The sequence below is a fragment of the Eublepharis macularius genome, chromosome 8, assembly GCF_028583425.1.
Source record: "Eublepharis macularius isolate TG4126 chromosome 8, MPM_Emac_v1.0, whole genome shotgun sequence".
Classification (NCBI taxonomy): Eukaryota; Metazoa; Chordata; class Lepidosauria; order Squamata; family Eublepharidae; genus Eublepharis; species Eublepharis macularius.
The window spans coordinates 110,562,070-110,576,740 of NC_072797.1; the positions used below are offsets into that span (position 1 = coordinate 110,562,070).

At 39.8% G+C, this 14,671-nt stretch overlaps 1 protein-coding gene across 2 annotated transcripts in view; it reads left to right on the forward strand.

Moving 5' to 3' along the window:
* The window catches only part of CCDC171 (coiled-coil domain containing 171), a 249,297-nt gene that overhangs the window by 119,615 nt on the left and 115,011 nt on the right, over positions 1-14,671 (forward strand). For both annotated transcript variants that reach the window (XM_054986128.1, XM_054986129.1), the window contains exons 17-19: positions 351-577; positions 1,114-1,296; positions 2,889-3,074. In XM_054986128.1, coding sequence (XP_054842103.1) covers positions 351-577; positions 1,114-1,296; positions 2,889-3,074 — 596 coding nt within the window. The remainder of the gene's footprint in view (positions 1-350; positions 578-1,113; positions 1,297-2,888; positions 3,075-14,671) is intronic.

A 14,671-nucleotide genomic window follows, 5' to 3' on the forward strand; every position in this document is an offset into this window, starting at 1 on the left:
TCCAAAACAGTTCTGTGAAAGATATTCTGCACTAAGGATCTATAGTACGTTACTTGAAACTTCACAGGTTCAGTTGGTTTTCACTGTAGGTTCAGGGGAGACTTTCATGTCCCTTGCATGATCATAGCTAAGTTTTAAGCATCACTAACTTCTGATTAAATAAGGCCTTTTCTTAGTAATAATAACCTTAGGTTATTTCCATATTGTTTCTTGGCCTGCTGTATATGAGAAGATGTCTGGACCATTCTTTTCTATGTTTTTAGCATCAAATATTCATATTTATGATATTCATATCAAGCACACACAAACACTTGATTTATGGATTTTTTCTACTTTTTTTTCTTCTAAAGATCTCAATTCCTGGCTTTCCGGACATTTACTTGTAAGCGCGGCAAGGAATTCTTTTTCAAAACTCATGGACAAACTTTGCGTAATGATGGAAGTTGCCCCGGCAGACAGCAGCAGGAGCATTACCTACGTAGAGAAAGACTCATTAGTTCAGAGACTGGCTCGTGGGCTGCATAAAATAAATGCACAAGCCCTTAAAGCAGGCATAAATGACAGAGTCCCTATTACGGTTTGTATGAATGTCATTAACATACAATAGGTATTGTATATGCTGAATACGCTTTCAATTTTTTAAAAATGTTCTTTTTGTAGAACTCTTCAAATTATTATGCTGATGAGCGAAATTAGAAAATTTGAGAGTCACAATATTTAAAACAAAGCTAACTTTTATAGTACTACTACTGATTCTTCATTTAACTTATTAGTTGGCCCTCGAGACAAATTATAGTCTAAAATACTTCTATACATGATGTTAATTCTAAAAATACTGAAATTATCTCACTGAGTGCTGATGAAAAATACTTTGTCTGTATCTTTATATCTATAATTCTCTATAATTCGCCTTTCTTTCTGTTCCCTTGCTCCAGTGTCTTCTCTCTCTCTATTTTCTAGCAAAATGCAGGAGAGGATTTAGAACACTTCATTTTTGTGTGTGAATCCAGCAAGGAAGCTTCCTTTTAATTTGCCCAGGCGTTAAATGCTATTGATTTATTGACTAATCAGCACATTTTATAGCTAACAACATTGTTTCCCTTTTACTACCAGAAAAGTATTGCATTCTTGCAGAAGCAAATATTTGAATTTACACAAAGGCTGCATACAGCAGAAGTGGAACGGCGGTCACTGCGCTTAGAGCTCACAGAATTCAAACGGAATTTGAATGAGATGAAGAGAGAGGCTGACAAAGCCCAGAGCCTGCAAGAGCAATTAAATGCATTTAAGCAATCTGTAAGTATAATTTATTTAGAAAAAAAATATAGAACCTGGTCTAAAGGAGAGATTTCCTTTTACTCCGTTTAGATCCAGTATTCCTTAGAAAATTAAGTAACAAAGTCAATGTATTATAATGTTCTTCTCCACCCCCATCTCCGCACAAATAACTGTGTCTTGTAAATGTCATCCAGCTGTGAATCAGACACACTAAAAAAGGAAGAAGTGGCTCCTTCAGTATGTTTAGTTTTTTATATTGCGGCATAAATATATTGAATAAATAATGATGTTTGATCTTCAGCAATGGTAGTTCTCTCCCCGCCTCTCCCCGGAGAAATCCAGAGCTCAAACATATTGTGCATTAACATCTTTTGCACCATATGATTTGTGTATACCTGTTTGAATTCCTTTCCAGCCACACTCCTAGTGACATATTCTTGAACTAAGTCAGGGCTGCTTCACACATCACAAAGTTCCTACACAGAAGGCACTGCCATGTTTGACTTAATGTGGAATTCTAATGTAGGTCATCATGTGTAACAAATATTACAGGTGGGGTTGTTTTGCTGTATGTTGTAAAAGCAGCAGGCAAATGGGCCATCCATGGATTCCTGGCATGTATGTATATATCAAGAGGCCCACTTGGGCAAGGATCAGGTGTGGTGTTCTGTGCTTTCCGTGTTGGAATTCTGTAGTGTGTGAAGAAACCCCTTCGCACCTTAGTGGTCTACCACTTCCTCAGAAGTCTATAGGTTCACAGTTTAATGCCGTCAGTACCTTAGCTGAGAAAATGACCACTTATCTCTCCTTGCAGCAAACAGTCTCATTTCTCAATGAAAAAAAAAGATTTGGGAGAGAGGAGTGAGAAAGAAATATAAAAATGTAGCATATCAGTTGCCTTCCTCCAGTCTGTATAATGTCCCCTTCATGTATTCATTTCTGACATGGCTGACTTTTAAAATTCATTTTTATCCACGGTCAGTACAGGCACAACTATGTGAAGCCTCCTGTCAGCAAATGGAGTTTAAAAAAATCAGTGTTTTGGAACTTCACCCTGGAGCTTGGCTCTTGTTCCTGTTAAACTTTTGTGCTTCTGGCATTAGCTGTTTTTAATTAACCAGCCTAGTAATTAGCTTTACCAGCTTCAGTTGGTTTGGCTGTCTTTAGCAACAAAACTGGATAGATAAGTTCAGTAGGTTTGCTTCTCATTTTTCCCACTGAAACATGTGACATATTACATGTAGTGCTTCTTGGTTATATAGGTCTGTGCTTAAACACAAGAACACTTGGGTACCTCTGCTCAAATTTAAGTCTTTTTGTAAAAAACGATTTCTTTGTTCAGAAATCGCTAATAATGTGAAAGAACTTTTTTTTAAAGTCATCATTTGCTCTAGGTTTTTGAGGAAGTTGGAGTGAATAAAAATCAACTGGCATTAGCATTGTTTAATGGTCTTGACTTAGAAAAGAAAGCCCCTTGGGCAGATATATTGAGTGTTTTAAAAAACTTTTGCATTAGAATGTTGCATATTGGCAAGTGAGATCCTGAAAGTCAAGTGTATATAAACAATGCCGCAATTCCATGACAGAACACAATTTATTTCCTTTATCAGAAATTGATCACCCACGAGAGGTTTGAAAGTGCATGCGAAGAGCTGAATAATGCATTACTTCGGGAGCAGCAGGCACAAATGCTTTTGAACGAGCAGGCACAACAGCTCCAGGAGTTGCAGTACAAACTGGAATTGCATTCCAGTGAAGAAGCAGACAAAAACCAAACCCTAAGTGAAGCTGTGAAGGTAGGCCCATTTTTCTTCAAAAATAGAGATGCAGGTCCGACATCGGTGTGTATCTTCAGTTCTGTGTCCTTCACAAAAACAACTCTTGTAAGGACACATTAAGGCCATTCATGTAAAAATAGCTGTTATTCGGGGTAGGGGGCAGAGAATATCCTGATAACAGATTGATATAAAAAAACACTTTGGTGTCCCTCCCTTGGAAGGCTAAATTAGTGCTAGGGGAAAAAAAAGTTTCTTCCCATAACTGGCAAACCAAAAGAGCAGAATCATGTGTACCCACTGCCCCCAAAGATGGATTTAATGGGCAGCATCCTACTACCTGAGTGCAGAAGAATCACTGAATTTTCTCATATCCCTCTCCATTGCTGTGGCTCTTTCTGACCCTTGAAGGGATCAGTCCTGGGTTCATGGGACTTCAGTTGCTTCAGATGCAAGGAGTTGAAAAACTTCTCCTTCCTGTTTCATATATGCAGCTCCATTGAGGGGAGGGGGCGATTTCATCCTCTTTTGCGTCCTCACTTCAGCACACCAACAGCTTTTTTCAGAGATGCACTTCAGCACACCAACAGCTTTTTTCAGAGATGCAGCGATGGTAAATGTAGTAAAAGAACACCTCTTCAACACATTAAGTAGAAGGATACTGCCCACTTTGTGTAGGAATGTTCCAAGGTTCACTTCAATCGAGATTGGAAATTATTTAACATAACTTGAACACAGCTCTGCCTTGTGTCTTAGTGAGAAAGAGGAACTATACATAACGTATACTTGGGGAAGAAGGAAGCAGCCAAAATGTGTACATAATGAGAAAGAGGTGGAGGAAGGCGATACAGGATTCCACAGCCCACTCTAGGTCCTAAGCCACCTACACAGGGTCGAAGAGAAAGTAAACTTCATTCATACCCTGAATTTAGACCAGCTTCTTCAAGTGGTTAAATGGCTATTCTTATTCTTCTGGCTCCCATGTCCATAGCAGATGTGTTTAGTGCCTTTTTTGGACTGAATCTCATTCACTTTTGGAAAGCATTATTTAAAAATTAGAAACTGAGCAGCGGGGGCCCACGAGACTCACAGAGGGGAAATAGAATCTTTTCTTCCCACTTCCCCTGCACCCCACTACCAGTCCTTTCTCTCCCTTCCATCTTTTTACTTTTTCTTACTTTTCATTTCCCCTGTTGCTGCCACCTCCTCCTGGGCTCACCTGGCAGTAGCACCTCTATTACTCTCCCTACCACCTCCTCCTTCCTTCCCTTCTTCAGCAGTTGCTGCCACACCTGCTGGCCTGCTCACTAGAAACAATGCTTCCTTTGTATGTCTGACTCACTCATCCCGCTTACTGTCTCCTCCCTTTCCACTGTCACATCTACCAAGGAACTTGCTGGAGGGAGAAGAAGAGCTGTCACAGACTTCCCCTCCTCCTGGTTACTGTGTCTGCCACTTCATCACCTTCTCTCCCCAACAAGGGAGCAAGGGCAAGAAGAAAACAGCAGCATGGGTGTTGCCATATCCTTGTCCTCCAGGCTGCTGCACTGCCATCTCTCAGGCTAGAGGGGGAAGAGAGACAGCTTGGGAAGGAAGAGAAAGCAGTGCTCCCTACTTGCTTGTCCACCCAGCTTCTTACTCCTAGTTATCTCTGTGGTAGTGCTGCCATCTTACTCTCCACAACCACCGCTGCTTGCCTGCTCCCTCTCTCTTTGCCCACCCCACCTGCTTCTCTCTGGCTACCTCTATCAGTAGCCACCATCCCTAACAATGGTAACAAAGATTTCGAGATGCTATGGCATGAGGTCTTGGTTCCTTGACATTGGCTGTACAAGCTCAAGCAACACTCCTATGATTTAACCCTTCCCCTCACCTTTTAAACTTTTGGAATTTTTCTGCCCACCTGGATGGAGACTCACCCAGGTCTGTAGAAAAACGTCTCCTGTCTGTACGTGGCCCATTCTCCAGGGTTTTTTTTTTATCTGCATAGGGGCCTGGTTCAGAATCCAGTATAATGAAAGTGGTAATAGATGGTTAGTATGCAATTTATTACTTTTCCATATTTTTCATTGGAAGATGCACAAGCTAATGAATTAGGGTCGCCATTGCCTCAGCTTCTCACTAAAAAAAGGGAGTGATAAAGCTTTCCCCTGTGTATTATGATTGCTATGTATTGGTACTAGTGGCTTCATTGTCAGCTATGAACAGCTGACTCCCATATGACTGTTTTCCTTTTTCATGTTAAGGAAGGAAGAAGGAAGCCTGAATAAGGACTGCTCAGCAGTCAAGTTGCTGTCATTGCCTGCTCTGCCATCACTACTAACTCCTTTTCTGTGCTATACAGATGTGACCAAACATATGGCTGCTTCTCTAAGTGGAAGAGTTACTTGGAAGTAGAGTTGCAAAAGTTGTCCTCTGACTCTGTCAGGCTGGGCATTGGTCCTTACATCTTTTCCACTCTTGGCAGGGCAAGTCACCAAGGATCATACCTCATGTATTTCCAGAATGTATTAATTGGGCCTTAGATAATTTTAGATTTGTACAACAAATTGGAGGCAAACATGGTATAGTATTAAGAATGTCAGACTAGGCTCTGGCAGACCTGGGTTCAAATCCCCCACTCTGCTATGGATGCTTGCTGAGTGGTTTTGGGCCATTCACACACTTTCAGCCTAACCTACCTCACAAGGTAAGTTGTAAAGATAAAATGGAGGAGAGCAGCCATTTTGGATCCCCTTTGTGGGAAAAGTGGGGTATAAATGAAGTAAATAACAGTTCAAGCAATATGACTTTGTACAGTACTAAGATCAATATATAAAATGGGGAAGGGGAAATCATGAAACCCTTCTGAACTTGGGGAAAGGTGGGGTAAAAGTGTATAGATAGATAGATCTACATATCTTTTAAACACTATTCCGAGACCATCTGCTTAAAGATGCATTAACAATGCATGCAAATGAAACATGCCCTTATATTCTCTGAACGTGCAAAAAGCAATTGTAAATGAATTTATGATCCAGTGGTTCTTAACCTTTAATCCAGTGCCAGTCACCAAGTATCCAACATAACCATTGAATGCCCACCAAGACACAAATAAAAAATTAGTACAAGTCAACTTTAATATACATCGCTATATTTATGATAGATGTATATGATACACGAGCCATCCCGTGATCCATCAGTGTGAAGAAGCCTTGAATTCAACACTACAAGTAAAACAGTTTTGAAGGTTTTGCAATAATTTTAAAGCATGCACAACAGCAAGCACTAATAAAGGCATCAAAGAAAATAATTGACAGTTATATGTTGGAGATTTTGACTTGTAAGTCATGTGCCATACGTTAGCAATTAGGCAATATTATAACCGTCTGTTATTTCAAACCTCCTGTATGAAAACAGTGTTGATTAATTTTGCAGCTTTATCGGTTTTGATTATAATCCCATATATTTTTATCTGCCCAATGGCATATACCACAGAGACTTACGTGCTAGCCAATTATGTTTCAAGGTCAGTCAGAGCTAAGCACTGTACTTATACAATTTTTTTTATTAGGTGAGACAAGATAGTAGCTTAACAATTTCCCTTTGCAAAAAGAACAATTTGTGCTTGTGGGAACAGAATCTATACTGTGTTGCATAGCCAAAAACTTCATGGCAGTTTCATATAAGGAGAGTTTTCCTAATGCACAAATACTAGACATACATTTTTTGTAGGATGCTTGCTCATGTTGTATAAAAAAACCATGTTTAGAAAGATTATTGAAAGGGAGAACAATTGGCAAATTGATGGGGAAATTCACCAGTTGTTGACTTAAGTTCCATGAAAATGGGCATAATAGATGAGCAGAGTACAGGGATACTTTTTTATTCGACCAGTAATTTAAGTTGTGGAATTCATTGCTGGTGGATGTAGTAATGGCCATAAGCCTGGATGGCTTTAAAAGGGTGTTAAATAAATTCATGGAGGAGAAAGTCTATCAACAACTACTAGCCATGGTGGCTAAAGAGAACCTCCATGTTCAGAAGCAGCAGACTTTTTCTGAGCACCAGTGCCAGGAAGCAGTATCAGGGGAAGGCCTTGGCCTTTATGCTGTCATCATTGGTCCTCTAGGGTAACTGGTTGGGTGCTGTATGAAACAGGTTGCTGGACTAGATGGACCACTAGCTGGATCCAGCAGGGCTCTGAGGTGCTTATGAATATTTACTGTAGCGCTTGAGGGATTAGGCCCAGTAAGTGTAATCGTCCAGCTTTTATTGTCCTTTATTGTTTTTTGAACTCGTTCCTAGTCTGCCTTCTTTCTGAGGCAGTTTATAAGATTTAAAACATTTTTTAAAAGTCCTTACGGTATAAAATAAGCAAATAATCCAAAAGACACTTAAAAACAATCTAAAACTGTTTCAGCAGTCAACCATGTTTAATAGGTTTAGCAGCAAAATAAGTAAAATTAGCAAATCATGCAACAAATCAAAGTGGATACTCATTCTGTCAATTAGTATAGGTGTTATTTCTAATAATCTGAATGTGAAGAAATGTGAATAATTGAACCACAATTCATGCAAGTGAAGATCTCTCTACCTGTTTCTATCTGAGACATTGGAAACGGTATCCCTTCAACTTGGTTAACAAGAGTCACATGTTACCTAATGATCAACAGTGAGTATTAAGGGTGATGGATGGTCATGTGAGAAGGGAGTAGTGGAGGAAAAGACTGGATGCCCAGACCCCAAACGAGCGCTTGATAGCTCAGAATTCCTCTCCCCATCCGCAGTACTTGAAAAACTTGCTGATGATAAGGATAACTGAACAGAGTACACCACAAACCGTAGGAGTAATATAGCCTGGAATTTATTTACTACTTAGCAGGTTGGATTCTACAGATTACTGAGCATTTTTTAAATGATAAAGATATTTTTATATATCCCTTTTAAAGAGGTTTGATGAAAACCCAATACCCGAGTAGAATAATTGTGAGCGTATTCACTGTAAATTAATAAAATAAATTTCTGGTGTTTATTTGTTGATTCTCATAAGCTTTTCCTTTTCCTTTCCTCTAGAGAAATAGACTGGGTTTAGAATGCTCGCAGGGACGTTGCTGATTGCCAGTAACTCTGTTGTCACTTTGGCAAGAAGGAGCCATTCTAAACACTGTATCTATTAAATTAAAAGCTGTTCATTAAAGAACATAATGTAGCTGATTATTCATTAGTGTACAAGTTAATAGTAAACTCTGTTAATCAAATTTATCATGTTAAAGCAAGCAAGAGAGAGGGAGAGAGCAAGTTCCCCTCTGAATTGTTTCAAGACTAAATTTCATAATTCATTAATTAGTTAAAGGCTTTAGTTTTGTATAATGCGTATTCTCAACTTCTAAATAATATATTTATAGAGAGTGAATGTTGAACTGGAATTTCTACCTGGCTTTCTTTCAGTAAAAGTCATTCATGAGTCACTACTAATACTTGAGTCACAAAAAAAGAAAACCCTCAAAGTGCAAAGTGCAACCCTCAAAGTGCAAAAAGAAAACCCTCAAAGTGCAAAGTGCAACCCTCAAAGAGCAAAAAGAAAACCCTCAAAGTGCAACATGAGAACCCCTTCAAAGAGATGCTTTTTGACAATTGCTTCTCTCTTGACTTATCCAAAAAGATAATGGATATCCTATATGTGATTTCAACATCTGTGCTAACTGATAATCACCCTGAATACTTGGCCAATACCACAGTCTTTCCAGTGTACTGTTGAATGCATCTAGAAAAGTAGTATACTTTCTGTTAGGAGCACCTCCCACAAATGGACCATTTTAATATACTGTTTTGCATCTCTGTTTCTGACATTTGATTTCTCTATCCAAGCTGACATTAAGTTGAGGCAATAATCAAGATGAGCACCATTGAACACCAACTGCACTATGTAGATACATTCCCATTCTGCAGGGAGGAAAGCATTGAAATTTGTACACAAAGTACTCATTTTTTTAGGTAGACTGTCCCTTCTCTTCCCTCCTCCTTTTCTTCAGTGTATTATTTTTTTAAGGAGCATACTTAAATGGTTGCAAATTGCTCATTTCTCAGCTGCTTCACCTGTCCAAAGACAATTGAGGCAGCATACAACATAACCTTTTGTACCTTACAATAACTTTTATTTCATACAAAATGTCCCTCTTAAATATTAAATGATTCATAATCCAGGGTCTGATACTAGATTTCAGTTGCAAGCTTTTAAAAATCCTTCATTTACATCAGTCAGATTTATTTAATTTTTATTCCACTCTCCTGGCAAGCAGGCTCAGAGCGGATCACAGCATTTAAAAAAGTACAATAAAATAGAATAAAATTTAGCAGCAATATAAACATCAGTAACAACATAAATTTCTAAAAACAGCAATGCACATATTGCCCCACCCACTCAGCCTAGATAACCTGTGGGGCAGGGTGACCAGTTATCGATGGTCATAGAAACCGGGCAGGGGGGGAACATGTGCTCCTCCAATGGCAGGAGGCTGATACCAATACCTTAGGTGGCCTGCCCATCTCAACCACCATATGCCTGGTGGAACATCTCTGTCTTGCAGGCCTGAGTTGACGCAGACAGAGAGAAAGCCGTGGCCCTGGTTGAGGCAAGGTGAACCTCCTTGGGACCACGGACCATCAGTATCTGCTGAACGAAGCAGCCTCCGGAGAACAGGCATAGAAAGTCATTTTTAAAACGTTATTTATTGAAAGAGTGAAATTAGTTCCTTTGGTGGCCTTGTGCATTTTTGTTGAGAGGGGGAAAATCTTATCTACTCTTTTCTACTTTTCTTCTTTTAATTGGTTTTTTTTAAAGTCTTGTCACTGAAGGCTTTAGTAGTATTATTGCTTTTTGTAATTATACTAATAAACACTTCTGTCCATGACCTTGGAATTTAGAGTGCAATTTATTGACATATACGTTGGAAGAAAAAAAAATGGGATTACTGCACGGGTATTCTGCAAAGGTGTTAAGTACACATGCTTGCATATCATTTATCCTGGTTAGTTTAAAGCTTTAATGTATCTTTAAGTTTTCGTTCAAAAATACAGGCAGGCTTCTTGTTAAATCCACTTTCCTGAGAGATCTTTTGTTACAGCATTGAATCAACTACAAAGTAACTATGTTACCTTGAGATGAGCAGAGGGAATCAATAGGCCTATAAAGTTGCATGCATTTTTTTAATGTTCTAAACCCTATTTTTCCTAGTAGCTTGAATATCAATGTATAAGACTTTTCTCTGACTTCTGATATCCAAGTCCCTTATAGTTGAAGTTTTTGTTGTTGTATTAGACCTGGGAGTTATTCTTATACGACTTATCCTGTGAGTGTCTTTATTAACCTTAACTGACTTTTCCCATGATCTCTTTTTGTATGAAGGTTGAGTCTATGAAGTTTTAAAAAAAAACTTACCATAGTGGAACTCATACGTAAGCTAACACTGAAATGGCAGTTAAAATAGAAGTGATGTTGGATGTTTTAATAGTATGAAGCTAGGATTAAACTCTATACTAATTCTCTTTGACCTTGCTCAATGAAACATGCTGCTATGGTTAAAGGACTAGCCTGTGGGATCATGCATTCTCTCCTTTTTGTCCATCCGCACATTAAATATTACCTTTCCCTTACAGATCTCAGTAGTTAAGGCTTATGTCAGCAGTTCCCGTGGACGGTTCACGTTGTTTTTCATGTTATGAACTGTATATTCTTAAGCAGTATTTTAGAAATGCTTTCTCTGTTTAATTTTTAGATGTTACCTGTGTTTGCAAACGGCTTATGCTTACTTGTATTTTTTCATTATCAGTGTGTTTTCTTTGGCAACTCTTGTTACCTCCACAGAAGTAGTTTGTGGTCAAATTATGAAGACAAATTATATTATGGTTAATATTTATTTCAGATTGAATCAGTTGTTTGTGGGTCAAAATGTGGAAGATCACCTGTTTTTTAAATTTTAGCCATGACCTTTCTTCAGATGAGTGTCACACCACAAGGGGAGGAGTTAACCCCTCCTCAATACTGAGTTTACAGTCTCACTCTCACCCCTCTCACACTTCCGTCCCCAGGGCTCTTATTTGTCCCATGGATGAAAGAGAACATACTTATACATACGTATGCTCATGTGGAGGCTGTATGTGTTTCCTGTAAGGCAGGAGGAGTATATGTGTGTGAGTGCGTGTATAATAATCACCCAAGTTGCATTTTTCCAGCAGAATTAATTATAGAAATTCCAACTTTGTGCTTTTAGGGTTATTTGTTATCTGCACTTCATTACAGCGTACAAAGTTGATGTTCCCAAATATCGCTCCTTAACAGTTTTCTTTCAGGAAAGAGAGAAGTATGCGGCATGAACCAATCAGGCCCTCAACTGATTTTGAATATTATGTTCTTTTTTTATCCCAGCCAGTGTAATATATTGGGGTTTTAAAAGTTTTACTATTTTTTCAAAAGAAAACTGATCCAAAGATGCACTGAAGTACATTTATCATTTTTGTTTGTTGGTGTGAACAGTGGGCTTGACTGTAGAAAACATACCTCCTTACAGTAGGGTTGCCAGGTCCCTATAGTCTTCCAGTGGGAGGGGGGACACTCAGTATTCACCGGGATAATATCTTCATGCATGTGCTTTGTGCATGTGTACTTCCTACACTGACACAATGACATCACTTCTGGAAGTGGCGTCATCATCACAGCGGAGGCAGGAGTGCTCCTGTGCTTTGCAGTCTGTTTAGGGCTAAAACTGCTGCATGCTTGCCCAGGTTGTCTGCTGGTGGCAGGCAATCACTGGGCAGGCAGTGGGACAAACCACTGGGAGTTTGCCTACCACTGGTGGGCAACTGGGAACTCAACACTACAGAGAGAGAGAGAGAGAGAGAGAGATGCTTAGGGTAGAAAAATCTCTCAAATATCCAAAACAGTAGTGATGAATGTTTGAAACAGGTTCTGGTTGTTGTAGAATACACTGATGTCCTGGGTTCTCTGAGCCCCTTGGATCCGACTCAAACACCCAGGATTCGACAGTGGTCGAAGTCAAGAGAATCTTCAGTTTTGCTGGTCATAGCTGCACCTGTAGCTTCAGCTGCTAATTTGGACCTGAATGCAGAGAGACCCGAAAGAATGGAGGGACTGACCCTGGAGTTCTCAGAGCCTCTGAGAAAGAAAGCCAGGTCCAAATCTCAGCATTCTTCCAAACAGAAGGAGACTTCTAGCTGGAAGGCTAATATTAAGGCGGAGGCAAATGAAGTCAAAACCATTGAGGATCCACATATGCCTTCACTATGTTCAAAACTGCCCTCTGGCTACTCTTCTGTGGAAGAAGGGTAATTACCAAGAGCACCACTGGTTCTGAGGCGTTGTGCCCAGAGGAAGGATCTACAACAATCCTGCTGTACACATCTGGAGATGCTACCAGCTTATGCCGTCAATTTGGGAGAACCATACCAGGCAGAATCATTCATATCCTCCTTGGAAAGCTTCATGCAAACTAAACCACATCAGCACAAGCACTCTATTCTAAAATCTTCTATGGCTTTCCAATTATCCAAGTCGGACTCTGAACCGTATTAGATTTAGTGGAGCCCAAGTTTACAATCGGATCTCTCCCCTGATAAGGCAATGGGTGATGGAGGATCAGTTTCACTCACTGATGATTTTTGGCTATATGCTGAACAGATGCTCCATATGGCCAAATCGCTCAACATTAATGTGTAAATCTACTGAACCCAAACCAAAGGATAAAATACTGCAGCATCTTTATTCAGGGAACCCTGCCCAATATTGCCTTCCCTATGATTGAGGGATTTGTAGAATTGATGTCTTCTCTGTGCAAGAAACCAGCATCTACACCCATATCCAAAAAGGTTGAGGGTCTTTATAGGAAAGTGTCATTTCTTGTCCTCCCCCCACCCCCCCATCATCACTTGTCACCGATCAGATATAGTCCAGACATCAGCAGGGACCTTATTCTATACCCACTGATAGAGAGGGGAAAAAACTTGACGGGATCAGATGAAAGATCTACACTTCATCAACCCTTAATATAAAGATCATGAATTATTCAGCAATTATGGGGGCTTACCAAATATTTCTTTAGAACAAGATGGCGACATATAAAGACTGTTTGCCAGAGAATCAGAGAGCTCTGGTCAAGGTGATCCAGTAGGAGGCCCTGAGGCTGTCTAAACAGCAAATTAATGCTGGCAGGAACATGGCCAACTTGTCCACTAGAGCGTGGGCATCAGCAATAATGCTTAGGAGGCATGCATGGCTCTGATCTACCGCTTGAGACACGTATTTGCCATTTGAAGGCCAAACACTTTTCTCTGCAAAAACTGATTATTATCTTTTGCAGAAGTGAAAGGACCAACAGACCACAAGGTCTTACAGGATCCTTCCACCAAATCAGCAATCAAAGTAGAAACCTCCCTTTAGACAACAACAGTATTACAAGAGCCATTATTAGAGCCGCATCAGCATCCTTATGGCCGCTCAACTGTGGTCACCATAGGGCAATACCAAAGATGAAAGCCATCGCATAAGTCAAGGCGGGATGCCAGTCCTTCCTCTATTAAGAATCAGGCTCAGAATCCAAAACAGTTCTTACTGGAATAGGAACAATATGTATTGTTTGGTGATAGGCTCACCACTTTTCATTCAGATTGGGTCCTTATCACCTCAGATATTTGGGTATTGGAGATCATTGAAAATAGTTATAAAATTGAGTTTGACAGTTTACTGCATCTTAGTCTTCCTCCTAAATAAATACAGGTCTCATCACCTGTTTTAGCCACAGAATTGGCAGCATTATTAGAGAAAGGGACAGTGCAACAAAAGTCCCCGTATCTGAATCCCATCTGTGGTTCTATTCCAGGTTTTTCCTGGTCCAGAAAAAGGACCATTCATCGTTCTCACAGAAAATTTTTGAGGTTTCTGTTTCAAGGAAACATATACCAATATTGGCCACGGCTCCAGAGTCCTTACAAAATCCACCGCATTGATAGTCGCCTACCTTAGAACACAAGGATGCTCCATATATCCTTATTTGGATGATTGGTTGATACCAGCTTATTCTAGAGATCTCCGACAGCAGAAACAGATAAAATTTATAATAGATACATGCCAATCCTTGGGACTCGTAATAAATTTTTAAAAGTCTAATCTGAACCCTTCCAGGAGGGTGCAGTTTATAGGAACAGTCCTCGATCCTTCTCTGAACAAAGCTTTCCTGCTTTCAAATAGAGCACAAAAGATAAAGTTTTCAGTGAGATCTTTTACAGTCTTCAGATTTCAGTCAGCACTGAAAATTCAGACACTCCTGGGTGTCATGGCAGCTACCACAACTGTAACACCATTAGCCAGACTGCAGATGAGGAAAATGCCACTATGGTTTCTGTCAGTTCACTATCCATGGGCACACTCCCAGAGTAGGAAATACAACATACATAGGGCAGTAGTCAGATCACTGCTGTGGTGGTTGATAGACTCTCACTTGCTAGAGGACTTGACTGGTTTACATAAAATTGAGGCTACTATCACCATGGACACCTCCCTGCATGGCTGGGGGGGCACTGTGAATGCTATTCTACTCATGGCATATGGCTGGAAAGTGAACAGA